The sequence below is a fragment of the Podarcis filfolensis genome, assembly GCF_964270895.1.
Source record: "Podarcis filfolensis genome assembly, chromosome: 6".
NCBI classification, from domain to species: domain Eukaryota; kingdom Metazoa; phylum Chordata; class Lepidosauria; order Squamata; family Lacertidae; genus Podarcis; species Podarcis filfolensis.
This window is the reverse complement of record NC_139609.1, coordinates 34162812-34182824: the sequence shown is the minus strand read 5'-3', so window position 1 is coordinate 34182824 and position 20013 is coordinate 34162812. Positions and strand designations below refer to the sequence as shown.

Below are 20013 nucleotides of genomic sequence, written 5' to 3'. Positions count from 1 at the left end.
CAATTGTACAACGAAATAGTGCTTTGTGTTATGTTTCTCTTCCCACTTTCTTTTTTAAAAAAGTTATATCCAATTCCCCAAACAGCTTTTCAAACTTGTGTTCAAAAAAGCTGATTAGAAACCACCTGTTAGACATAAACCCTCCCCAAAGAATTTTGACGTGTGGATTTATCATATGTTATACACATGTTTTACCACTTGGATTGCATCCCAGATCTGTTAATTAGTTATTAGATTAAGTTATATAATATTCCCTTTCTCTTTTCCCTTTTTTTTGGTTATGAACTTCTGTGTTTCTATGACATAACCAATTGGAATTAACTTGCCCTCCTTTTCCTAAAAGATGAAGAATATGAGTAAATGCTTCTCTGATTTTGTTCACACTCTGTGAAGCACAGAGAAAGAAAATGCTAATTATTACACCTTGTTCCCTTTTGTTTTCACTTACTTAGTTTTCAGCAAGTGGATTAAGCTTTATTTTCGAAAGATTACGTTACTGTGACTGATCCTTACTGAGACTTTTTACATGTACATAGCATGATAAGAAAGCTTTCCAAGTGTGTAATCAAGTCTTCCTTCTATGTTATATGAATTTCAGCTTTTAATCAGCTATAACAATTCAATAGCATGGTTTCTGTGAGGGTTGCTATAGTGCAGTGATAGGAAACCTATGGCCCTCCAGATGTTGTTGGACTTCAGTTCCCATCAACCTCAGCCAGCGTTGGGAGTTGTAGACCAGCAACATCTGGAGGACCAAAGGTTCCTAATCCCTGCCATAGGATGTGTGACAGGTCAAGCAGCAGAGGGAATAGGTAAAAATATACAAGTACATTGGACAAATTTGTCCATGAATTGGACAAATTCCTGGCAGCTAAGGCTACTAATCACAATGGATTTATGCATCTATGGGGGACAAGAGTGGGAAAGGGACTTGATGTAGCTTTCGTCTGATTTCAACAGGACTCATGTTACGGCTACAGAAAGATGGTGGGTTCCTAATCCGATTTTTATTTTTCCCAGTCTGCCCTTTCAGAGAGCCCCAGCACTTCTCTTCAGTCCAGGAGGTGGCAGGCAGTGGGCGACATGAGCTTTCAGCATAGTCTGGAAAAGCTGGGGAATGGCCTGGCATAGTGCCCAGAATGATGCTGTGCCCAAAGAGGAAGCTGGCTGTTGAGAACAGGTGGGCTGGGAACCGTGATCTGGCTGGCCATTTTAATTGTGATAGAGGCTGCCAAGAAGAGAGACAGAAGCATTTTGTTCAAGGGCACTTTTTGAAGAAGATGGCATTTTTTGAAGAGTGTGCAGATAGCAGAGTGGTTTCTGTAGGTTTCATATTTATTCAATTGCTATAATGCCTTCATCCAATGATCACCGGACAGTTTACAATATAAAAACACAAAAAATACATACTATCATAACAAACAAAAACAATTCCCCCCAGTTTAAAAGGCCATAGATTGTTTACTTAGCCAAAGGCCTGGGGAGAAGGGTTTTGGCATGTTTTGGTCCAGGCGCCTAAAGAAAATGCTTTCTTGAGAATGCCCTGGTTTTTTTGTTTGCTTCTGGATGCTCCTACCTGAAGCATGATGGTTGTTGTTGTTTAGTCGTTTAGTCGTGTCCGACTCTTCGTGAGCCCATGGACCAGAGCACACCAGGCACTCCTGTCTTCCACTGCCTCCTGCAGTTTGGTCAAACTCATGCTGGTAGCTTTGAGAACACTGTCCAACCATGATGGTGGAAGCAGGGGTGGCTAACCAGGCTCTCTCCAGCTTATGGGAGCCACCTCTGTCTTAAAGGGGAAAGGAAAAGGAAGGGGGAATTGTAATGGTTGAGAAAAACAATCAGCCCAATAAAATATACGACCCCAAATTAGATGTGTTTGAAAGGAAGCTCTCAGTGTTTGAGAAATAAGGTGCATAAATGATTTTTTTTAACACACACAAACACAACAAGAAATCTCTCTCAATACATTGCATTTTACATTATATTTATACTTCGTCTGGATCTGTTTTGTTGCTTTTATGCCCGTTTGTAAGAACAACAGGTGTGGTATGTTTTCTATTCCACTATCAGCTTACTTTCCTTTTTCTTCAGGAATGCCTGCTGAGAATAAAGTAGCTTGTAATTTGGAACGAAAGTTTTTTGTAACCAATGGGGGCGCGGAGCCAGAGCCACTGTGGGAGTTCCTAGACTGCCTTGTCGAAAGCCAGCTGTTTGTGAGAGTGACGGGGCAAAAAGCATGGTGCAAAGGGCACACTTGGTGTTGTGTTTGAGCAAGGACGGGGGCTCTCTTGGCGGTCCACCACTTTTTCACGTGATTGACAGTGCTGCTGTTTGGAGGGATGGTGGCAGGGATTATGCGCGCCGTGTGCACAAGCTTCATCTGAAGTAAACATATTGGAAGTTTAAAATAGCATCTCTTCAGCTGAATGATGGGGACTGTGATGGCATAAAGGGCTGAGGAGACCTTGTGACTAAGAGAGAGCCCCATTTTTATGACATGAGATTGTATCTTTGTGGCAATTAATGTGAACAATTAGAAATTAACGTAATATACTCTTTAGGTACAACTGAATTAGAACTAAAGCGAGTGGGTAAACTGAGGAACTTCGTTTTCTACATCTGTGAGGTAAATTTTAAAGGATCAGTTGGTTAGCCTTACAAAATTGGTTTGTAAACCAATAGGTATATTCATGGTGATGGAGGTAATAGGTAATTTGGAACATTAAAAAGAGAGCATATTTGTTTCTCTATCCTCCAGTATTTTGGAATATATCAACTGAAGTAGAAGACACTAATGGGATAACTCTGTAATCATTGGAAGGGGCATTAGCTTGATCAAATCGTAAATTAGAGAACATTTGTGAACGTTTTTTCAGAAGCTGAATGTACAATGTGGCTTCCGCGGCCTCCAGTTGAGTGCAGGAAGCTCCTGCAGCCAATCGGGAGCCGCGCCTTGGTTTTCGAACCATTTCGGGAGTCAAACAGACTCCCGGAATGGATTAAGTTTGAGAACCAAGGTACCGCTGTACTTAGGCTGAAAAAGTCATAAGTCAGGGTAGGGAGAAACACCCTTGTATCTAAGGTTTGATACAATCTTCTATTGCGGTTTTATTCTTCAGTAGCTTCAGGCTTTGTGCATTAAAGCTAAAGCCTGTGGCTGCTTCCCTGCTAAAGTGTAAATAATTTCACTCTTTGATTGACTTAGGAAATCCAGCAACGCCTAAAGACAAGGCAGTCTAGAAGGACTGTGGTTTCTTAAATAAGTACGTTGAAACATATAAGAGAGCCAGTAGCTGTTATGCTCTGGGCTTCATGAAAATGAGTTGGGCGGCAGGTGTATCAAGCAGCTGTGCATTCCTGGAGCTTTCATTGTGCTGGTGTCTCCTCTCTCAAGCTGCCCTAAACAGTGTGTGTGTGTGTGTGTGTGTGTGTGTAGAAAAAAGCGTTCTGTAATGAAGTGCACTTGTCACTATGCCTTTGGATAAACTAGTTATTGTATGCCAGACATTACATTTGTGCATTGAAATATTCGCTACCTACTATCTGTGGTTTGAACTGTGCCATAAGGTTGGCATAATTTTGCCATGCATCTATTTATCTTTATTTTCCTAGCTCATTTTTGTAAGCCTCTTATGGATTTTCAGGGGCCACAGGAGTCTGCAGAGCCGAGGTGGGTGGGAATTGGTGGGAAAAAACCTCATTTCCTTCTCCCCATCCAGTGGCTGTGTCCTGTGAAACACTACTTGGTGGGAAGTCTGGATCCAACCCTTTGTCTTTCATCAACATTAGCTGGCACTATAATGAAAATCCACAAGGTGTTTTAATGAAAGGTTTTTCTCTCTCTTTATAAGATAAAGACACGGATATCACTGTAAAGGATAATACCGAAGAATTCAGCCTGCGGGATACATTAAGCATGGGATCAACAGATTCATTTGTTTCAGCTGCTGAGGTATGTTGGAAGTAGTGTTTGCTGCTTTATTGCGTAGCCATCATACCACTTCTGAATTCTACTAAACAGGAATGACTTTCTCTTAGAGTAGAATATCTGCAAAAAATGCATACAAATGCACAGTGGTCTGCAGACTGATTGTAGCCTTCTGACACTTAAAAAAAGGTAGATGAACAATTAAAAGATGCATGAAGTCATCACACATAATGAAATGTTTACAGGTACACAGGTTCCATCCTTTTCCCTATACTCTTTCCATGTAGGAGCTTGTAGTGTCTGACGTGAGGATAAAAGTGATATTCTCATGAATTCACCAGAAAGGCAATATGATCATACTCTGGTGAGCACTGCTTTAATAACTTCTTGCCAAGAAGTATGACACTTTTTGGAGGCCCTGGGCCACCACGCTTCTGGAATCTGTAGTGCCCAGCTGATTGAAAGCTCAACATCCACTCCTTTCATTTTTAGCCTGAGACAGCTGTATGTTGGATGTCATCTGCCACTTATTCAACACAGACCAGTAGTATTAGAGCATGGTTTGTATGCCTGATGGTGAAGGAGGGCTGAGTTGGGGGATAATGTTACTTTTTGTCTGCTTGTAAGGAGCACATCCAGCCTAGATCTCAGATAGCTTCCCTTCATAGCAGGAATCCTGGAGTGAGAGTTGGATTTTGAAGTGCTGTTGTGCAAATATAGCCTGGCCAGTCACTTAAAGGATCTTAAATGGGAGTAGTTACACAATGCAACGGGCAGCGTTCTAATCTTCCTGCATCAGAAACAATGGTACACTTTTACCTTAATTGGGATGCATGTTGAGAGATTTAGCGGAAATAGCTTCAATTAATCTCATAAAGGCGTGTTATCTTGGAGTTGCAAATGCTTTGACGTTTAGATCACAATCCTTAACCTCATTATGGGAAGTAACTTCAAGTTTATTTCAGCGAGACTTCCAGGGGAACATGCTTAGGATTTCAGCCAAAGTTTGTGTCACTGAAATAAAGCCCCATTCCATGTATCAGTGGATATATTCTGCTCCAGAGTGAACAGGTTTTGGATCACTGCAGCCTTCCTTTCAAAACACTGGGCTTTAATTTGCACTTCTGAATATACCACCACAAGAAGGCTAGTGGCCTTGTGGAATGTGTGTGCTGGTTCAGTCAAGGTGCCACTCTCCCACAAGCACATTCCAACCGTGTGAGAAAACTTCTAGCTAGATTTCTGTTAGCCAGGCACCAGCATTCTCATATGGCCATGTGCAGTAGGACAAATGGTGGTGAGTAGGGCTGGGTGGTATCTGGCTTGCAGCATCGCGATATGTCACCAGCTAAAAATCATGATATCTCTATATATATCTGCAGCAGCGGAGGGCCTTGCTGGGCCTCCCCGCTGCGGCAGAGGGTCCTGCTATACCTCCCCACAGCGGCAAAGGGTGCGCCATGCTTTCCCGAAGCAGTAGAGGGCTTTGCCGCACTTCCCTGTGGCAGCAGAGGGTTATTCTCTGTGCAAGGTATTTTCCTCTCTTGGGCAAATGTACAAATCAGTGCCCAAGTTTGCTTGTTTTCTTCTTCCCTCTTCTTTTCAACGTTGGCCTTACATAAGCCGCTCTGGGAGTGGTTAAAAGTGCTTTCTGTAAATGAAAGCATTGCTTGCAGCCTGCCACTTGAAAATACATGGCTCCTGCAACACCATGAACTTTCATTTAATGCAAAGCACATAATCTGTTAAAACGTTCTAGAAATAAATTGTGGCAGTGCTGCTGCTGGTGATTACACCCAGTAGCAGAAACCAAATAGAAGATTTTGAGTTTAAGGGAACTGATTTCTGTTGTTGGTAACAAAAACTAATATTGGTGTCTGTAGGCTGTATGAAATGTAAGTTTGAGAAGACTACATATACCAGTAATGCAAAGTTCCTGTAGAAATCGCTGAAGTGGTTTTGAAGGGCCCTTTCCCTGTTGACTGACAACTTTCCTTGACGACACTGGTTTTGGCTTTGCTTGCTGCATCTTAAACTTAATTCTCTTATGGGTGTTTCTGCATTATTGGACCTATGGGTTGTGGGGAGGGGGTTGCATAGTCCCTGCCATCATGAAACATGCTGCTGTGTGAGTTTTCTTTTCAGTTTTTAACTGCCCTCCCTTAAAATGCTTTAGAATCCTATTACTCTGTTTGCAATCCCTCCCTTGGTAAAATATAATTAGAAGGTGGCTTGTAAATTATCTCTCCCCTTCCTTGCATGTCTTGGCTTTTCTGGAATGTGCCACAAAAGCAGTTGGGCACTCACAAGCATTCAGCTGTTGTTGCAAAGTGCTACTCCGACGCAACAGCTACTAAAGACTGTTTTAATACTATATGATTACAAAGTCTCTTTCCCATGCTTTGCACATTAAGAATGTCCATTATAAATGAAAGATGCCTTGAAAGTTCTTGCCTTATGCAAGGCAAGCTGTTAGTTGGGCTAGCGTTCAAGTGACAAGCTATATGATGTAGCCCTCAGCTCTGGCTTGCCTTGCATGGATGCCAGCTATCCATTTCTGCTCCTCGGGGACATGATTCAGCAGCAGGCCCTTGTCCCAGTGTGTCACTGTGGCTTTTCTTTGCAAGCTGCAGCCCTGGATATTTATCTTTTAACTAATGTCAAAAGAGATGGATCTTGCATAGAAATAACACAAAGGGCATTTAGCTCTTGATATTTGTGGAAGTGTTTCAGGATGTTAGCCAACTGATCTTGAGAAGGTCTCCCTCTTCTAGCTTGCAGAACACAAAGAGAGCCGAAACTCTTATAATCTGGATTCGCTATGCCATTGCCCATTATACGAAGAAGCTATGCACCTGGCAGAAGAGGGCAAGATTTATTCACGAGTCTTACGGTACTAAATGCTTTGTCTGCTTTCCCTAATATTACTTGCACATTTTCTAAAAGCTAAGCAGTGCTTTGTATGCTATCTTTTTTATATTGGCTTGAATTAAAGAGCAAGTCAACCATTAAGTTTCAAGTGCCTTTTTGTTGTTGTCTCTGTAAATAGGACTGAGACGTTGGAGTGTCTGGGGGACAGCGACTTTCTTGCTAAGCTCCATTGTATCCGCCAAGCTTTTCAGGTAAATGTTCAATCAGCTCCTTAAGGCTGACCTCCATACCACATAGGCACAAAACTCCTGTGGCAGTAGGTTTTCTAACAGATCAGCCAAACCGCCCAATCATCAAGGGTAATTGTGATTTGTTATACTGGGTTGTATTCAATATAGCTTCTTAGTCACATACTATTTAAGTTCTATGTATATAAATCGGGAGGACGCCAGCAACAGAGGCCTTGTTTCCTACCAGTGTATTTCACAATTGATAGCTAATTCTTTCTGCCATTAGCATCTTCTCTATCTGTCTCTGTCTATCCTCAAAACCTTTCAAAGTAAGTTTGCTTGGAAAATGGACTATTTTCAGGGATATCTGGTTGGCAGCAGTGCTATTTTTCTAGAAAAGAGGTGCCGGAACTCACCATGAGCATCTCCCTTGTTCTCTTATAATGGCAACTGAGTTCTGCAATCGACACAAGATAATATCACCAAGGCAACTATCGGTAAACAAACATTAAACGTCCATAAAAATGGCAAAAGTAGTTTCTTTCTCAAATAGCTTTTGTCTTAAACAATAGCAAACACAGTAAATGAAGAGTCCGCTTGTGATATACCAGTGGTTCAGTGCTCATTTCATCGCTAAAGAGCTTAGTCATCAAGCTTTGTAGTAAATAATATACAAGAGAAGATAGTATGTAAACGAGTTAAAGCAGGTATATCTGTCCCCATCTGCGTGTTTCCATCTGGAGGAGCATAGAAAGAGGACAATGTCCTTCGGTTTGTTCCAGCTGAAAAAAAGCCCTGGTTGGTAGAATTAAAAGAAATGTTGTAAGCCGCCCAGAGTGGCTGGGGTAACCCAGTCAGATTGGCGGGGTACAAAATTTTATTATTTATTAAGACAGGTAAGAATGTAAGTGTTCTCAGATGGATAATACCTAGTGATCCATTACAGGTAATCTTTTCCAACGCCGCAAATAGAATATTTCTTGCTGAAAGTGGAAGAAAAATCTTGTGCGCGCTAATCATGAGAGCTAGAAAGGTAAACACTTTTGTTTAATTAATTTGTAGGTGGATTTAATTTTCAAGAAAGCTCTATGGTCACAGGCTATAATCCTAATGCCACTTGCCTGAGAATAAACCCTATTGAATTTGATAGGACTTACTTCTGAGTAGACATGATTATTTCCCCGTAGTTGCCCCCCCTCACTGTGAAGTAAGCAGCAAGTATTCATATTTGGCAGACCTGATTCTGAAAGGTGGTACGTTCTGTAATTGTTTGCAGCCATGGATTTTGATTGCCCAAACAAGAATGTCCTTACAAACACATTCAAGTCAATATATATGCTAAGGTGCAGTCCAGCATCTGCATTGATCTCAGTTTCAGTGACAGCACTGTATAAACATTCCAGTTGTGCTGACAGAGCTGCTCCAGTTGAAATGAATCACAAAGGAGTTCCATGTGTTCTTCAGAGCATTGGACTGAAGCCAGTCTTTCTAGATTACTCAGGCACTAAATGGAAGCGATTATTATCTCTAATTAAGAACTAAAGAAACATGTATAATTTGTCTCCTGCTTGTTGGTTTTTTCACCCACAGAACCCAAAGAAATTTGAGGAAGTATTTGATGAAATGATCTCTTTCTTAGAGCAGTCTGATCATTGGGCTAATACTGAAATGGAGCTTGCTGCTTGGGGAGTAAGTATATGTTATAAAAAATTAGTTCAATAGTTTGTAAATGTTATCTCTCCCTGGTTAGACAATTGCAATTCCCTTATTGTTCTTTATTTTGTCTCTATTTCAGGGTGTCAATTTTATTACTTTAGTCTGTCTGCTTAGACAGTTTATTAAACAATTTCACTAAAATCTGTTGTTTTCCCCCCAGTGTCATTTAGGCTATTATTATAGACCTGGAAGTTGTATAAATGAGGTCAGTAACTTTATAAATATTCTGATGCTCTGCAGGTGAAACATCTAAATTTCTATGATGTTGTTCTGGACTTCGTATTAATGGATTCCTTTGAAGATTTAGAGAATCCACCTATGTCTATACAAAATGTGGTCAATAACAATTGGCTGAATTCCTCTTTCAAAGAAACTGTAAGTGGTTTTGTTTGGTTTCATGCTTTCATATGGGGGTTGCGGAATATTGGACAGGTAACTTAATGATTGCATTCCTCTGAGCGATATTTAAATTTAGAGGAAATTACATTATGGTTGGATAATCTGTTTCAGATTCCTTTTACTCATTAAGCAGTTTTGATTCATACCTGCAAGAACCTTAATTGGCTTTCTGCAGACTACTAATCTGCATAAAATTTAGCCATGAAACTCGCATATTTTGGATCAAGTCATAGTCTTAGTACTTTGTATAATAAAAGGAAATGTCTGCAAGAGTGAAAATATATTAATCTTTTTTATCCACATATCTAAGCCATTAAAAATACATATGGCAAATTCTATCCCAGGCATCCCCAAACTCGGCCCTCCAGCTGTTTTGGGACTACAACTCCTATCATCCCTAGCTAACAGGACCAGTGGTCAGGGATGATGGGAGTTGTAGTCCCAAGACAGCTGGAAGGCCGAGTTTGGGGGTGCCTGCTCTATCCAATTTGCCCACCTGGGCCTTCATGTCACAGAGAGATCTGTTCAGTAGTTGTTGAAAGTTACTTTCTCAAAAGAAATGGTTACACTCCATGATTGGTGACTAACAACAAGACTTGCGCAAGCATACATGCATTCATAGACACTGGTTTTGCTTGGATTCAGCTGACACAGACACCCATCAAGAAGTGCAAAGCAGTGAAGTTTGAAGAATAACTGCTACCTCACTTCACAGTCTGAACTGATTTAATGAATGAAGAATGGCACCTTAAACTACACAGATGAAGCATGTCATTTTAAGAAATTGCATTGCACTGATCGCATATGTTGGAATCCGAAGTCTAATTAGGTCACCCTTGCATTTGTTTCACCCAGGGTGATTGCAATTGGACCACCTATGGAATAGGCTATCGTACATGGTCTTTTCTTGGAATGAGGACCCCTGTAGTTGACCAGTATGTGTAAAATTTGCAACACAACAGTGCATTCTAAGGATTTGTTTATAGTTAAGACATACCGGTAATTAACTTGTGTGAAGTGATCTTGAATATGCAGCCTTCTTAAGAACCTAAAGAACTACCTTGTGAGATCACACTAAGATCCATTAAGTCCAGCCTTCTTTGGAATAATTCCACATTACTGAGAGTGCAGAAACTTTGTTAGAAATGCTGCTTTTTAAGCTCTCAGACACCACTTCCTTCAAGTCATCATGCCACTCCTTGTTGAGTGCCATTGCTGAGTATTGCTGACTTTCACATTTTATAAAACAACAACAACCCAGGACATCTATGTAAGTATCAGCATGGTGTAGGAGAGCCAGTATGGTGTAGTGGTTAAGAGCAGTAGACTCGTAATCTGGTGAACCGGGTTTGCTTCCCCGCTCCTCCACATTCAGCTGCTGGGTGACCTTGGGCTAGTCACACTTCTCTGAAGTCTCTCAGCCCCACTCACCTCACAGAGTTTTTGTTGTGGGGGAGGAAGGGAAAGGAGATGGTTAGCTGCTTTGAGACTCCTTAGGGTAGTGATAAAGCGGGATATCAAATCCAAACTCTTCTTCTTCTTAGGATGGTATAGCGATTCTCAAATATTTGGTACCATATTTTTGGTATGGCACAAAATTTCTATAAAATAATTATATAAAATTTCTACAAAATTGTGCTGCACTGTTAGATCTCAGGCTCACCTGCTGTGATGAATTGGGTGGTCCCAAAGCACCAGTTTTGAGAGTCCCATGGACTGCAAGAAGATCAAACCTATCCATTCTTAAGGAAATCAGCCCTGAGTGCCCACTGGAAGGAGAGATCCTGAAGCTGAGGCTCCAATACTTTGGCCACCTCATGAGAAGAGACCCCGATGTTGGGAAAGATTGAGGACACAAGGAGAAGGGGACGGCAGAGGACAAGATGGTTAGACAGTGTTCTCGAAGCTACCAGCATGAGTTTGACCAAACTGCGGGAGGCAGTGGAGGACAGAAGTGCCTGGCATGCTCTGGTCCATGGGGTCACGAAGAGTCGGACACGACTAAACAACAAAGCACCCCATGCCTAGGAAAACAACCATTAATAGTGCAAACTGCACACAATTTCTAGGGATTGGCCATGTGAGGAGCAAACATTGGTAGCATCAAGTCATTGCGTGTGGGGGGGGAATCCCCCTGGGCGCAAACTTGCATCCCGGAATCTCATATGATACCTCCAGCCGAAAACCTTGTACTTCTGGACACACCTACCACAAAAGAAAATGGTTCTCGCTCACTTGGCATATTTCTTCCTGCGCTCAGCAGAAAATCTGTTATTTATGTGATGCATTTTTACTGGTGTCATGTGCCAGCAGTGGACCTGTTTCAACATGGATTAATGGGTTCTGGCTGCTATTGTATGCATAGGTATGTCCCAATATCTGAGAGAAGTACTGCTGGCTTTCCCCCCCAGAGTTGCTATGGTGAATAATATTTAATATTCTGCTAACAGAATCCTTCAACTATTGCCTTGGTGTAAAACTTACTTGATCCTTCAAGATGGTAGCTGGAGATCAATTTTGTCAGTTCACTAGGATTACAGATTGGAACTTCTCATCTTGAGTGGTTGATGCTCTAGGTCTATGATGAACCCGATGAGACCAGATACTTCTGCAGCCTAAGATAGACAAGTCTGTGGAATTTGCTCCCATGAAAGGTGATGATAGCCATCAACCTGGATGGCTTTGAAAGAGGAATAGGCAGATTTGTGGAGGATAAAATGCTGAAAATGATGTTTACACGTGGGAATCCCTGTTGAGAAAGTTATACATGATTATCTTCAATCAATGACAACTTTAAGCACAGAGTTAAAGTTGCAAAACCCATTAACTTCAATAGGACTTGAGGGTGACCAGCTCTCATTGGACTCATTGGAAATGGAAGGAATAAAACTATCTATCTATCTATTATTAAAATTTGTATACCGTCCTACACCCCTGTCCTATAAAAAAACAAACTACCGGTAGATAATAAAAACAATAACAACCCAATAACCCTCCCTCCCCAATGCATTTTAAAAGGGCATCGGTTTTATTCTTGTCTTGATATCTTGTTTTGTTTCCCCCTCCTGTTGGATATATGATTAGATAGACACACAGAGACAGACTTTTTCTCAATGGAATTTTGTCAGCATTTTGCCTCCCAGTACCGAAGTAGCACTGCATTCCATTCAAATTCTGTTATGCCCTATGGGAGACAAAAGTTTTTGCCATCTGTATATTGTATTATTCCAATCCTTATTAGGACAAAACTGCTTAGCTGTGTCAAAAACTATTTGAAGTATGTTTTTTTTCTTAAGTGAGTGTGTTGGGGTTTTTTTAACAGTGTGGTCAAAACAAAAGTATGTAGTTTGTTCTTTGTTTTTATGGTTACAAATACTTCTGGCTTTAAAACATCTTTTGGCATTTAAATGCGCTGGGGATTTTGGCTTGCATTTAAGCTCTAATAGTATTAAAATATGAAAAGCAGGAAGGATTTATTTACAGCCATATAACATAATACAAAAGCTATAGATTTCAGAAGGCAATGGCGAAAAAGTCGCTTCGCCAAGTTGGCAAGAAGAACTGTTACATAGCTGGGTGCCTGCTATTGGAGCAGTTAAAACTGACTAAAAGTATGCACATTTCTGAGTTTAGCAGACCAAGAAGAAAAGCCTTATTAGCAAACTTATGTACAAAATAGTAAGTAATCTAACTTTAGAAAACAAAGTTCCTAAGCTGAAAGAGAGAGAGAGATTGATTTGGTCTAGCGCTGTATAAAGCACCGAAGTATTGCTTCTTTTTTAGTATACTGAAACATTCCATGGAGTTTGGAAACTAGCATAAGAACAGTTGTACTGTGTCAGCTGAGCTGCCCTTTGAACCCTGCTTCCTGCCTTTTACAAATAGCCAGATCAAGATGCTGCAGAAACTATAGTACAGCTCTCTTTGCTGAGAGACAATTTAAAAGAAGTCATACACACACACATGAAAATATAGCCATATTCATTCATGCTATGGTCGGAGAAAAGAAATATGGCGTAATGATAATGTCCTGATTGCATTTGGACTTCTCCTGATCCTGCTGATTTCACGTGACTGTCCAACAGAATAGCACCCTGATTCAGAAACTTCCTGCGACTGGAAGCTGTTTTGCATGCACCAAGAATACTTTTCAAGCAAAGTCATATTAACAATTGTGTGAGGAGGTGCAGCCCACTCTTGTCCCATGTCTCTGCTAAGGTTCCCACTTTCATTCTTTGTGTGTATAGGTTTTTTTTTAATTGTGTGTGAAATCGTGCACCTCATTAAAAAGGTATAAGTCTTTCTGTGACTGACATGGACATATGTCTTTTACTTTCTCTTTTCCCCTTGGTTGTGGTCCTACCTTTCCTTGATTATCACACTTTCCCTGCTAATAATAATGCAGGTGCACCATTGACCTCTTTTCTCCTATAAACCAGCCTAATTTATTTTAACGTAAGTTAAGCCTGTCTACTTGACAATCAACAACCCAATAGTAATTTAAAAAGCTTAAACTTAAAATAATACAACTTCAAAATTAGGAAAATTACCAGCTGGTTTTATGTAACAGATATTTCTAAATTGGTAAGTAAAGTAGGGTGGAATTGAACACTGAATGAATGTCAGCTTGCACAAAGGTCCTGCATCATCTTCTATTCCCCATGCCCCATGGCAATCCATCCACCCCAAGAATATGTTCCAGAGGTTTCCCCAATCCCACCAGAGCAGATTCTGAGAGAGTGCAGGTGGGGAGGAGAGGAGAGTGAAGTCTCATTGTGCAAGTGGAAGTTTGCTCTGCTTGGGCACAGAGTGTTGGGTACAACCCTTACTTCTCTTCTTCTTCTGACTTAGGCTGTGGCTTCAAGCTGCTGGTCAGTTCTAAAACAAAAAAAGCAACAAATGAAGGTAAGCAGGTTTTCCTTTTTTAAATACTTTTGTAGATATGGGTGGTATTCTTCTTTGGCGATCACTTGTAGCCAAGTAAGATTGTCTTCCATGAACACAGTCTTAACAGTGACTGTGGAGGCCAATTCTGGATCCACACGTCCTTCCACAGTGGGGACATCGGTTTCTGGGTGGGAGTTGATCATGGTGAGGGTTTGCCAAGCATGCTTTCCTCTTACCACGTTTCTTTCATCTTGAGTTTGAGTGTCTTCAAAGTCCATGACACCTTTGGTAAAGGCTGTTCTCCAATTGGAGTGCTCGCAGGCCAGGGTTTCCCAGTTGTCGGTGTTTATACTATATTTTTTTAGATTCACCTTGAAAGAGTCTTTAAACCAGCATTACGCTTTCCATTTTTAAGTTCGAAATAGAGTAGTTGCTTTGAAAGACGATAATGAGGCATCCGAACAGGCTCCAGAAATAGGAGGATGTTTGCCATTTTGACATCTAATGGTGAATATCCAATTAAATATAACTTTAATTCCCTATTAACCAGTAAAAGAACAGCTATTCACTCCTCCCAAAAAAACTGTAATGCATAAAAATGACAATGGATCACATGGTTATGGATTGTCCATGTTAACGTAGCTGGAGAAGGTCCTACGCTCTGTTAATGTCCAGAAGTTTATATATGTATAATGTGGCAAGGGTGCCTAGATATTAGGAATATTTGTACACCTATGAAGAAATCAAAAGTGAAAGCTGGTATGACTTTAGTTCACAGTGTAAATTGGTTTATTTAGAAACTTATTAAAAAATAGTGTGGACAAGCGGTGAGTTGGGGGGTGGGTTGTGGTTCCTCCAGATTTCATTGGATTCCCAACTGCTAGCCAGGAATGGTTGGGAGTTATAGTTCCAGCAACATCTGAAGGGCGCTGGATTCTCTGCCCCTGGGAAACTTGGCCCTGGTGAATCACTTGCTGAGCAATAAAAGTGAAGCCTCCCCCCTCCTTTAGTGTCTTCCTTTGACATAACAGCTATTCATACGCGGAAGCAGGAAGTGATTTACCTTTTCTGCGCTGATTACATCTCCAGGTTCCTGATGGCTTCTTTGCACACTTCTATGCTATTTGTGAACACATCAGCCCTGTTCTGGCATGGGGCTTCCTTGGCCCCAGGAATTCTCTGTATGAATTATGCAACTTCTTCAAGGTATGCCGCTTCATTGCACCAGGAGAGCTCGTTGCCACTAATTTGATACTATTACCGATTTTTTTAAAAAAACACAAAACCAGGCAAAACGAGAAAGAAATACTTCTGTAATAAATCTCAGAGCCTGATAATGATCACAAATAAGTGAATTTGCTTTGTGTTTGTTTTTACCAGGACCAGGTTCTCTATTTCCTGAAAGACATTTTTGACTTTGAAAAGGTGCGGTACTCCACTATAGATAACCTAGCGGAAGACCTTATGCAGTTGCTGATTCGACACACCGATCTTCTCTTGGCTAACCTCGGAGCCGACTCCCTAAGGCATTCCAGTGGCCTTGTTAGTGGATGCGGGGACACGGCAGCCAGTGGCATTTTGGAAGCTAAAGCACAATAGTTTCCTCCTTTTCATTCTTAATATGAGCACAGTTTTTTGCCGTTTTCTCCCTCAAGGAAAGCTGCCATCGCTTCGGCTTTGGTTTTGGTTTCTTTTTCTTCTTTTTAGCAAGTACCTGAAATCTACAATGTTGTTAAATATGGACTCAGGGAAGTTAAAAAAATATATGGAAAGAATTGCTTGTGGGGAAAAGATACTGCATATGTTTGGAGCAGGTAGCTTAACCGCCACTGGATTTATATGTAATATATCCCAACATACATATATTTTTAAAAACGGCTAAGTGAAATGTATTTGTGGAAATACTGTGAATTTCCTCTGATATTGTTTGTGACTGAAAGTGATGCAAAGAAACGTGGTATATAGTATACAAGTTTGTCTCGAAGGTTTGCACTGTTGGAATTACCCAGTACAAAGTCTCAAAAGCTCTACCTGACCCTGGCCACACACTTGCCAAGTTATACATTTACTGTTATTTTTACTTAAATGAAGTGCAATATAATGACACTTAGAGTGACAAATGATTTAACTTTGCCTTGAAAATGTATTTTGTGTGTATAAGCTATAGCTCATTATGTAGCGAAATAAATCGGTGCATTCAGCCTTTGGGCAGCAATGCCGTTCTATAAGCTTTTTTTTTTTTTAACAAAAAATAATAATAGAGTATGAAGCTCATATTTTTATGTAAATTACCCTTCACTGATATTTTACATTGGAAATCACAGTCTAGGGAGGCCTTAAACAATGCTCTTAAATAATTTAATAATTGGTTGAATCCCCTTGCACCTTTAGAGAGCTTTTAAAACTTTTTACTAGTTGTGAATAAGTTAGAATCTTGTCTTGTTTGAATGTATCATTTAAAGTATATTTTTTTGGGGGGGGAATGTTATGTCAGAAACGATAATCATGCAACAGACTTAAATACATGTTCCTTTCGTCATTTTAAATTTTGTCTTCGTCTCTTTTGAAAATTCTGGGGTTCAGATTACGAAGTGACTCTTAGAAAAAGCAAAACTTCACATCTAAGCTTGCATAATACAACCATAAAATGGGATATCAGAATAAAATGATACTACAGTAAAATATTGTGAAGGCCTGGGCATACAAAAGGATTCTACCTGCTTCTGGAAAGAGAAGGAAGATTGAACCAGGTGAAGCTCTTGGGGGGAGGGTGTGGATTTTAAACACAGCAGAGAAGACTCTTGGTTATCATCGCTGCACCTCACAGGGTGGCAGAACCTGGAGCAGGACCTTTGATGCTGATCTGAATCCTAATCTGGTAATGGTAATCTGGCCCTAAACTGTTTGGGGCTTTCTAGGTCAAAACCAGCACTTTCTTCAGAAATGGACCGGAAGCCAATTTAACTCTTTCAAAGAACTATTGAGCTTTCATTCCAAGCAGCCAGTCCCCTTACATAACTGCTGCATGATTTGTATTAACTGTACATCCAGCAGTCTTCAAAAGCTATCATCCCACAGTAATCTAAACTCGGTACCTTGGTTTACAAACTTAATCCGTTCCGCAAGTCCGTTCTTAAACCGAAACCGTTCTTAAACCGAGGCGCGCTTTCCCTAATGAGGCCTCCTGCCACCAGTGCCCTTCCACCATTCGGATTCCATTCTTAGACTGAGGTAAAGTTCTCAAACTGGGACACTATCTCCGGTTTTGCGGAGTTTGTAAACCGAATCGTTCTTAAACTGGACTGTTCTTAAACCAAGGTACCACTGTATTACCAATGTATGGATAACTGTGATCAGGCTGTAGAGATATAATATCACCTACCAAACCGTGGGCATGTTCAAAAACAGGTTGAATACCAGTCCCACCAGCCCACGGTACTTCTGCCTTGTCTGGATTCAGTTTTAGATACTGTGATCATAGTATGCCTATGTCTAGAGAACTACACTATTTGTTCAACTTGAAAGTCTGCATACTATTTGTGACATTTTGGACTCGTCTAATAAAACGTATTGCCCTAATGCGGATTTTGCTTTTTGTGTTGCTTTTTGTTTTGTGTATCTGGGCTGAATCCGAGGTGCTGGTCTTGCCCTGAAACACCTACAGTTTAGGGGACTCCTCTACAAATCTCCCTGGTTACAAAGATCTCTGGATAAAATCCTTCTCTAGGTGACTTGCTTGCTTGTACTTGTGGCTGGCATTCACTAGAGTTGGTATTGCCAACATGGCTTCCATGGGTGCCCATGTTTCTGGTGTCTGCAGGGTCCCTTCTTCAGATGAAATAAAGACTTGAAAGTAGCATTGTGTTACAATCAATAGTTTGGGGGGGGTGCATGCTGCCCATTCCAATTTCTCCAGTTTGAAAATGTGCCCCAGCCCCAAAAACGTTATACTAGAAATAGAACTTTTTGGTCATAGGATGGTCTCTCTGAAGTCTGTACATTCAGCTTCTGGAAGCCAGCCAAAGCCATTTTCCTTCACTGAAGCTTTGGGAAGTAATTAATCTATTACTTCTTTTACCCCAATCCATTCTTCCCTCTATGCCACATAAAAATCATGAATAGCTTCATGTTTCCTTTTTTTATTTTAATTTGGATTTTTTAAAAAATATTGTACACTACGTCATGGGCCGCTTTTGGGAAAATGTAGGGCTGGTATTATACGGTATTGAACTTTCACTTTTTCTCTAGTTACAGACTGCCTGAATAATCAATTTCTCATTTAGCCAAGGAGGAAACCTAGAGGATTTGTAGTCACTGTTCTGAAATAAGAGTTGTGACAGACTTTCTGCATCAACATTCTTATGTTTAGGTTGATTCCAGTTACAAGCTGGTTAACTTGCAGTGTGCATGTATGCAACATGGCATGGTCATCTGTATTCATCTTAATAAATGGCTCGGATGTATCATGGAAGTTGAGGCCGATAGTGACAGTCAGGGGGCGAGGAAGTCAACATGATACAGAATTAGCTGGCAGCTGTTTCTCTGAACTGCCTAGTTCATGCTGCTACTAATATGTGGGGAACTATATCTGCATACAGCAAGGGGAGAAACAAAACCGTTTTTCAATCTAGGGGCCATGTTTCATTATGGGGACTTTGCTGGGGGCTGCCTACCAGGGGTGATTGTGGCAAAACAGCATTTGTGGAGCAATGGTTGTGATCCTTGCCTTTGTACAGCAGGCTACATTCAAGCTATGCTCAATTCATGTGTGTGTTTTTACACAGGTACATCTCCATCCAAGCAAGTAAATGTGATGTAACCGCCTCCCCCCTCTTTAAAGGTTGTGATCCTTGCCTTTGTACAGCAGGCTACATTCAAGCTATGCTCAATTCATGTGTGTGTTTTTACACAGGTACATCTCCATCCAAGCAAGTAAATGTGATGTAACCGCCTCCCCCCTCTTTAAAGGTAAAGGGACCCATGACCAGTAGGTCCAGTCACAAACGACTCTGGGGTTGCGGTGCTCATCTCGCTTTATTGGCCGAGGGAGCTGGCGTACACCTTCCGGGTCATGTGGCCAGCATGACTAAGCCGCTTCTGGTGAACCAGAGCAGCGCACGGAAACGCCGTTTTCCTTCCCGCCGGAGCAGTACCTATTTATCTACTTGCACTTTGACGTGCTTTTGAACTGCTAGGTTGACAGGAGCAGGGACCGAGCAATGGGAGCTCACCCCGTCGCGGGGCTTCAAACCACCGACCTTCTGATAGGCAAGTCCTAGGCTCTGTTGTTTAACCCACAGCGCCACACCCCCCCTTACAGGGGCACAATTCCAGCCAGGCAAAAGTATACATGGGGACGGGGATGGAACCAGAGTTAACAAGGGGAGCAGCATGGCCTGGATATGGACTGCATGTGTGGACTCGAGGGTCAGACCTCAGGTTCCCCACCCCCCAGCACACATGAATCAAAAGGTTTATCCATCTCCCTGTCCAATGTTTCATGAGTCAGCATGGGAAAGTGCACCAAAGCCGGTACGATGAGCCGACAGCAGTAGGCAACACATAGGTGAACATTGGAAGTTGCCTTATACAGTATTGAGTCAGACCACTGGTTCATCTAGCTCAGTCTTGCTTCCACTGAATGGCAGACGCTGTCCAAGGTTTCAGCCAAAGTGTTGCTCTCAGCCCTACCTGAGATGCTGTCTCAGCCCTACCTTGATGCTCTTACCACTGAGCTACTTCCTTCTCTACAGCCGCACCCTCATTCCATTCACACGAACTGGCGCTGCAGAATGCTATCTGTGACTGACAACAGCTATAAAGTGGGAGTCTGAAGCCAGCGAACAGAGGTAATGATGGAAGAAAGCAAGTACAGTAAGCCTGCAGCTTATGCACATATAACTTGTGTGCATTCAGCTTTACATGCTTGGCAAAAAAAATGATTAAAAAAAAGTAAAAGGGGTGTGGTGGGTGTCTAGG

General features: G+C 41.3%; 1 protein-coding gene across 4 annotated transcripts in view; it reads left to right on the top strand.

Annotated features, from left to right (window-relative positions):
• MIGA1 (mitoguardin 1) overlaps positions 1–16275 on the top strand; it is a 35194-nt gene extending 18919 nt beyond the window's left edge. For all 4 annotated transcript variants that reach the window (XM_083621016.1, XM_083621014.1, XM_083621017.1 and 1 more), the window contains exons 8-16: positions 3855–3955; positions 6706–6824; positions 6981–7053; positions 7979–8065; positions 8623–8721; positions 8989–9123; positions 13999–14052; positions 15124–15240; positions 15415–16275. In XM_083621016.1, the coding sequence (XP_083477142.1) occupies positions 3855–3955; positions 6706–6824; positions 6981–7053; positions 7979–8065; positions 8623–8721; positions 8989–9123; positions 13999–14052; positions 15124–15240; positions 15415–15633 (1004 nt within the window). In that variant the 3' untranslated portion in view covers positions 15634–16275. The remainder of the gene's footprint in view (positions 1–3854; positions 3956–6705; positions 6825–6980; positions 7054–7978; positions 8066–8622; positions 8722–8988; positions 9124–13998; positions 14053–15123; positions 15241–15414) is intronic.
• The last annotated feature ends 3738 nt before the right edge of the window (positions 16276–20013 follow it).